A 7868-nucleotide genomic window follows, 5' to 3' on the forward strand; every position below is an offset into this window, starting at 1 on the left:
ATATATATATAAAACAGAAAAATGCAGGAACAGAGTCTGTGGCAAGTTCAACTCTTTGGAGCTTCAGCCCCTTAAAAAGCCGTTGTCCTTTATTAATATTTAGTAGAAATGTATAATTGCAGATGTGTGCTACTTGGGGTTTTATGTCGGGAGGCGGGCAAGCAAGACAGGTTTATTACAGCCATGAAATATTAAACAAGCATAGAAGAACAGTAGTTATATGTCCTCCACTAGCCAGGGAGTGGGCAGCCGGAGCATAGGCTGCACAAAGCGGGCCCCTATCGATTTACAGTACCCTTGATTAGCACCTGAGGAGCTTGGGGTTCATCTTCCTAAGACACAGAAGTCACATGAAGGCATACAGACCGTGTTGGGTAATGCTTCAGAGGAAAGGAAATTCAATGTCGGCTTACTTTCCAAGGGAAAGTCCAAATGAGACTTCGAAATTCTGTCTCTAGTATACGAAGGTTGGACAAATGGCCCCCACCAGCCAGGGCTTAGCCAGGGCAAGCCTTCCCTCCTCAAGTCCACCCTCTGTCCGACAAAAAACTAGAGTTCCATTCCCGCCTGCCTAGCTATTTCTCAGCCCTGCCTGTGTTCCTAGGGGAACACAGGGGAGCATGAAATTCCAAAAATGTCTCCGGAGTCTCTGTCAAAACACGCAACTTCCAAAGGCGGGGAGACGGGACAAGGTTTGGGTGCTAACTGCACACAGAGGCAGTTCCAGCCTCACTGTGTGTGGAAGACCTTGTGGCCACAGGGTTCGACATACAGAGCTGTCAGCAGAAAGAGGGAAGTTCAGTGGGAGCAGACTTAGTATAGAGCAAGGATAATTCCTGTCTTGAAAAACATGGGGAGCAGAGAGAGAGGGAAAACAGATTTTTCCACGTCAGTACCCACGGCCAATCTCCTATTGGTTTTCCTTCCTTTGAGTCTTGAAGTTCCCCAAATCTACAATATTCCACATAGGTAGAGGTCTGGCTAACTATCTAAAACCCTTGCTGACAAAACAGAGACCTGAATCACCTCAAAGTCAGGTTGGCTTACCCTGACTGTTCCTTCACTCCAACTCCGAGGAAGAAGCCTCATGCATGAACACGGAGTTTCCTTACAGAAAGTTATTTGTCCCGTTGGCAGAGAAGTAAGGGCCGAGTCACCTAGAGAAGTTCAGTGGCCTCGTCACCACATGACCTTCTGGTCTAGACTTTTAAAGAACTGTAATGGGCTACTCTAGTTTGCTCCTCTCCCAACCACCATCTACAGCCCAAAGAGCAATCAGGGCATATGCCTGCGGCTCAACACTTGTGATGTCCCCGAGACTTCTCCAGCACAGATCACTTTGTAAAACAATGACTAGTAAGTATTCTGTCATCTGAGCAGAGAATTTCAGAAAGTGAGTTAATATTTAATCACATTAGTACTGGCGTGTTTTACAGTGAGACAAAATAAAATATCATTACAGAAATGGCCTCTGCCTAAGAGGGTGGTGGAGGGGAGCCCTTTCTGAGCTGGAAGGTAAAGGCCCATCAGGCCTCTGGGTATCCCCACTCCAGCTAATGGGGCTACAGGACTTTTAAGAAAAAGACCATTTTTCTTATATTTTCCCCCCGACCCCCGACTTATTTCAAAGTGGTTCTCTTCACTGGTTTTCAGCTAGGGCTCTCAGAGGCTGACAGAAAGCCGTGAGTATTTATTTATACAACCTGTACAGATGGAACTGTGGGGTGTTATTGTAATGAAAAGTTTAATCATCCTTATTTACTACCAGTAAGGGAGACAGAGTCTGAGAGACCTTATTAAGCCCCAGTTTGCAGCCCAAGAACAGCATTCAAAAACCTCACTTCATAGAGCTATCTAGGGTTCTATCCTTCCTACATCAGAGTGGGAAACAAAGGAGACCCAGTGGGTGTCCCCCCCCCCCACCAGGTTTGGGAAGCAGCTAGCCCTTTGGACACCAAGGAAGTCTCTGACTCCTCACACAGGAGGGCTTCCTCCGGTTTGCAGGAAGAATCAACCCAAAAGCAGTTGCCACATGCTTCCATAAATGTACGATCCTGGGACACTGAAACAAGCTAGAAGACATTTCTATAACGACATCTCAGTGCTCGCAGCCTGCATCTCTCCTGTTGAGAATGAGGTAAGAAGCTACATTTAAAAAAAAAAAAAACTCATTAAAACCTCCAACATGTCCCCACCTACTAAAGTTCTTCCAAAGACTGGAAGGAGAAATACTAACCCATTTTCTTTATTAATTCTCTGGGTTTTTGAAAACTTTTCTCACCCCATTTTGGCCAATACGTTCTTAATTACTGGAGGTAGCAGGCTGGGCCAGAAGTGACAGGACTGAGTTCTCTGCTAACTCACTATCGATTGTGTTAGATCGAGACGTTATATACAAGAAAATAAGGGGGTGGCGGGATACCCTGTCCAACTCCATTTTCAGAGCCAGAGGAGGGTGGAGGAGAGCTAAGGGTCCCAAACTAACCAATTTCTGGCCTTGCCTGGGAGTAGTCTGTGGAATGCTGATGCGGGGCTTGGTGTCTGTCGTGCATGCTAAACACCGAAATGAGAGCGCGCGTCTGGGCATCCCAGGCTGGGCAGTAGGGAGGAACAAAGAGAAAAGCAGCCAGGCCACACTCATGAACCAGAAACCGAAGGAAGACGCCCCAGACAGAGTTCCAAATCACCCAAACTCCCATCTTCCTTTTCCTTAAAAGGGACTATCATATTTTCTTAAAACCTACTCTTCTGAGGATTTACTTAAGACACAGTAGACTGTGGGAGGGTTCAACCCGGAGCATAAAACTGAAGAGAAGAGCAGTAAGCAAGGGTACATTTTTTAAAGACAGCTGGCCACAGGCACCACGGTAATATTCTGTCCAGCAAAACCTGGAGAAGCTAACTAGGATTTAGAAACAAAGTAATGATGGGAGGGAAAAAAACAATGTTACCAATTTTTAAAAGCTACTAGCTATGTTTTTTTTTTTTGTAAAGAAAAAAAAAGCCCCATTAAAATAAAAACCTAAACTATTGCAGCCTATTCATCTCTGGATTTAAAAGCTGTTAGACTACCACCTTAAAGGCCTCCAGGCCTGGAGGGGAAGGGGTGTTCTGAATGCAAATGAGACCTGGGACTGGACATCTGTCACCAATGCCAAGTGAGATATTGACAAACGAAGGTCCTTTGTGCCTTAGGAATAGTCATAACCCCAAACACAACTGATGTCTTAAAGGAGTGCTGTAGTTGCTGCCAGGCAGAACCCTGCCCAGCCTTCACCCCCACTGTCAGGCAGATATACCTGAGACTGTGGTGTTTGCCTAGAACCCTGGCAGGTCCCCAGGTGTTTTGCTTTTCCCGTGAAACTCTCCAACTTAAACGCCCAAAGAGCTGTTCTCTAAAAACAAATGTCCAATGAGGCCTGGCCTCTAAGTGACACTGCCCATACCAGGGCGGGGACTTTGCAAAAGTATTATCACCTGAGCCAACTCCAGCTGAAGGCTAAAGAGGACAGGATGGCAGCCCTGCAGCCTTCCAGGTGTCCTATCAGAGAGGGGCCCCAAACACTTAACCAGAGGGACTGAGAGCAGCAAGGGTCTTAGTGGGAAATGGGAAGGGCCCAGCTTCTCTAAGGCCTGAACCCTGAAAAACTCAGAAAAATCGGGAGGTAGAAGGCATAACTTTAGATGATTCTCCAAAGAGGGAATCTAAGTTCTTGCCACCAGGAAAGCCAAATTCTACCTGACAGCCCAACAGGGTGCAACCAGAGAGTGCCCGAGTCTGAGTGGAGATGAAGAAGGCCAGCCTAGGCTAGGGCTGGCACCAGAAAACAAGGAAGGCGGGTACATATACCTTCTTTGTTGTTGGGGTTCTGGGACTTGGCCTTCTCCCAGGGCGCCAGCGTCTTGTCATCGTCTCCACCATCCACCAGGGCCTTGTCAGGCGGCATGTACCAGGTAGTGCTGTGTTCCGCCATCAGGGAGTCCAGATCGATGGTGCTCATGGCGTTCTTGACTGCTTCGGAGCAGCAGCTACCCAACTCGCTGTCACCATTCTGTGCTCCCGAGGCCCCTACAGCACACTCGGCTTTTTTGCCGCCCTTGAGCCCCAGGGGCTGGTCCTCTGAGATGCTAAATTGTTGTCTCTGCAGCTGGATCTGGGCTTGGAGGATCTCCAGGGGATGAATCTCATCAGGAGGCGGCACACCGCTGCTGCTCGTTGGGGTCCGGACCTGCTCCAGGCCTGGTGTGCCGGGATGTCCGGTACCCACGCCCCCACCATAGCTGTCAGGGGTCGAGGTAGAGGTAGACAGGATGCCCAGGCCCAGGGCAGAAGCCTTCGGTGTGTGTTCCCCAGCACTCACCCCTCGAGGCGGGAGTTTGGGTGAACTGGTCACCAGGGGACTTCGGCTGGCTTTGGCCAGGGCTGTAGTGTTGTCAGAACTGGAGGACACTTCGTCCTCATTCGCATAACTTGTGCTCACCTCTTCAGAGGCGAACTCACTCACGTGCGGGGAACTACCATCTGATTTGGCTGTACTGTCCAGGGACGCCATGAGGTCCGGCTGGTCCCCAAGGAGCAACTCAGCTCCCTTTCCCCACGATGGTGACGTGAGAGCTTTCTCATGGGGTGTGGGCCCTCGGGCCTCGTTCACTGAGCTTCCCCCAGCGGCTGAGCCAGGAGCCTGCTGCTGCCCCGGGCTCACCCCTGGTGCGCCCCCACTGTCAGGAGCTGCGGAGTATTTGTCAAAGAAGGTCCCGGGGCTCACGTGACCACTGTCCCGTTTTCTGCGTCCCCTTCCCCGGCCACTGCCCCCAGGGACAGGCTTGCCATCGTTACCCGACGTTGATTCCAGGGTGTAATTGGGGGAGAGACTGGTGCCGTCCCCCTGGATGGGAGGGTTGGGCTGTCCTGAGGCTTTAGAGCCACCACCACTGGTCCCAGAAGGGCCTCCAGGTCCAGGGGCCCCAGGAGTAGTCCCTCCAGGGAAGTAATCCGAGCCCGGGTTACCGGCTGCAACCGCGCTGTCGGGCTCGTTCTGGCTCAGTTTTCTCTTCCCCTCGGGTGGGTTCTTCTTGTTGAAAGTCACGTTGAGGTTAGGAGCACCCAGGCTGGCGATCATGTTCTGGCAAGCAGTGGAGAGCGCAGCCAGGCAGCTCTGGCCGAACAGGTTGTCCTTAGAGCTGGGCTTGTTAAAAGACCCCAACGACAGCGCGCCCAGCTTACTGGCCGAGTTGCGCTGGCTGGGTTGGAAATCCGGCTGGGGCGGGTAAGCGCCCCCGCCAGCACTGGAGCTGCCGCTGCCCGCGCCCGCGCTCGGGGGCGAATTCACGCCTGGAGCGCTGTGCGGCGTGGCCTGCCGGCTGCCTGAGCCGAATGGAAAGCCGGGTTGGCCCCCGAGAGCTGGCGCGGGGAAGTCCGGAGGCGGAGGCCGTCGCTCCGACGGAGCGTTGGGCAGTCCCACACCGGCCCCGGGCGACTGCAACTGGCCTAGGCCAGCCAAGCTGCCCCCAAACTGCAGCCCGGGCGAGGCCAGTGCGGGCACGTGGCCTTCCCCAGGCATCCTCAGAGGCTCCTGCAGAGAGCCTCGGAATAGCACCCCTGAACCACCCGGAGCAGGGGGAGGCGCCAGACTAGGGTCGTGCGGGCCACAGTCAGCCGGCAACCCCGCGCCTCCCATCCTCCGGGGCAGCAGGTCGCCGGGAGGGTGTGGACCCGGGAACCACGCGTTCTCCTGCGCCAGGTGGGGCGCCTGCTGCTCAAAGCCACCCAGGCGCCCCGCACCTGCGCTGCCGCCTTCGCGCTCAAAGTTCGTCTGGGCCAAGCCGCTCACGGAACCTCCGTGGACCAGGCCACTCTGGCCCACGTCCCCAGGATGGCCTAGCTGGGCCAGGTTGGGCTGTCGCAACCGCTGCTGCTGGTTCCGGGACGCCATCTGTTTAATCATGAGGGCCGCATTCTGGCGTTGCTGCTGCTGCTGCTGTTGCTGCTGTTGCTGCTGCTGCTGCTGTTGTTGTTGCTGCTGCTGTTGTTGTTGCTGCTGCTGTTGCAAGGACTGGTGGTCCGGCCCCGGGTGCTGCAAGGGCGGTCCCGAGGGAAAGCTGTCTGGCACAGGCGGTGTGAACTCGCCTGGGAGGCCTGGGTAGGCAGAGGGAGAGAGTTGGTTGTCCAGGGTGCCGTTATGCATGCTGCCATTCCACGAGGCACAGCGGTCCACGCCTGCGCTGCCGGGAAAGTCAAAACGCGGCCTCTTGGCCACGTTCATGTAGGGGGGCGCATCGAAATGCTGCAGCCTCTGGTTGGGCGCCTGCTGAGGAGGGGGATGCTGCATGCTGAAAACAGGCTCAGAATATGGGTGCATGCTCCGGTTCTCTAGCCGATGGATGGGATACTCGAACTGCGCGTGTTGGCTGGGCAGCATGGGGCCCCCGTCCTGCAGGCCTCCACTGGGTGTGCCAGCCTCACCCTGCTGTGGCCGCGGGAGCGCAGGAGGGCAAGAATTCTGTCGGACCAGAAGCCCGGGTGGTGGCGGTGGCTGCTGCGGGGGCTGCTGCTGCGGGGGTGGTGGGGCCTGCTGGGGAGGTTGCATGAGCGGGTGCCTGGAGCCCACTGCAGGCTCCAGACCCACAGGCATCTTTCGGGCCCCGCCAAACCTCTCGAAGAACACTCCGTGCTGCGGCTGTTGCTGTTGAGGCGGTGGCTGCGGTGGCTGGCCGTGCATCTTGGACAAACCCACCATGCCTGAGGCTCTGGGCATGGCCGAAGCACCCGGGAAAGCGCCCCCGGGAACCTGGCGACCCGCAGCATAATGTGGCAGCTGCCCTTCAGAGTCAGAGGGTGAAAACATGTCAAAATGTCCTGAGGGCGGCTCGCTCGGGTAATTGTATTCCAGGGAATCTACGGTTCCTTGGTTCGTCACCCTCCGGGGCTCCAGGCTGTGAGAATCCGAGCCGCTGGAGGCGGACAGGCCGTGGAAAGAGGCAGCCCGGTTAGGGCTCTGGTCTAGCGGCAGGCACGGGGCAGGCACAGCGTGGCCCGAGGTGCCCGAACTGTGGAAGTCCGGGAGGTTTCCTGGCCGCTGCGGGCCGAAGCCCTCCGGCCCCTGGCTCTCCGCCATGTGCTCATAACTCTCTGCGAAGGGAGGCTGGCTGCCCAGGCCGCCCGCTGCACCTCCATAGCCAAGCAGCCGGCCCCCGTGCAGACATGAAGCACCTGGGTCCGGACCACCGAAGTTGCCCCCAAAGTGGGGGTGGTGCTGGTGCGGGTGATGCCCTCCGGGGTGGCTGTGGTGAGGCTGCTGACCACCGAAGAAGCCGTGCACAGGCTGCGCCTGCAGCCCCCCTGCGTGCAGCTCGGAGTGGCCGCGCGCATGGAAGCCGTAGGGCTCCATGTTCAAACCCAAGATCGGGGGTTCGCCCAGAGCGCTTATTGCAGGGTCCACGGGGCCAGGAGGAGGCCCGGCGTGGAAAGCAGGAGCCTTAAAGTGGGCGTTCATGTTCAGTCCGGCTTCGTTAAAGTTCCCCTCGCCCTGACCAGCGTGCCGGCTGTTGATCTGGGGCTCGAATTGGTCCAGCCCAAACATACTTGGCGGGGGGCGGGAGGGGGGATCAATAGGGCATGACAGCCTGCTCCGCGCGCCTCTGGCCAGCTACTCGCCTCAGCCGCGGCTCCGGCGCTCCGGGACGATCTGCACCGCGGGGCGCAGCGCTCACTGCCGCCCGGCCGAGCGCGCGGGCGCTGGCTAGGCGCTCTCTCCGCTGCTCTCCGGAACCTCGGAATCGACCCAAGCGGGCCTCTCACGTCTTACGAGGCCGCGGCGCCTCCTGGAGCCTTGTCCGGGGGCCCATGCCCCGGGCGGATGGCACGGCTG

At 56.2% G+C, this 7868-nt stretch overlaps 1 protein-coding gene across 1 annotated transcript in view; it reads right to left on the bottom strand.

Moving 5' to 3' along the window:
• Positions 1-7580, bottom strand: part of Mn1 (MN1 proto-oncogene, transcriptional regulator) — a 37456-nt gene extending 29876 nt beyond the window's left edge. The window contains exon 1 of the mRNA XM_028777402.1: positions 3851-7580. Coding sequence (XP_028633235.1) covers positions 3851-7580 — 3730 coding nt within the window. The remainder of the gene's footprint in view (positions 1-3850) is intronic.
• Positions 7581-7868: the final 288 nt, after the last annotated feature.

This window comes from Grammomys surdaster, unplaced genomic scaffold (genome assembly GCF_004785775.1).
Source record: "Grammomys surdaster isolate TR1022 unplaced genomic scaffold, NIH_TR_1.0 309, whole genome shotgun sequence".
Classification (NCBI taxonomy): domain Eukaryota; kingdom Metazoa; phylum Chordata; class Mammalia; order Rodentia; family Muridae; genus Grammomys; species Grammomys surdaster.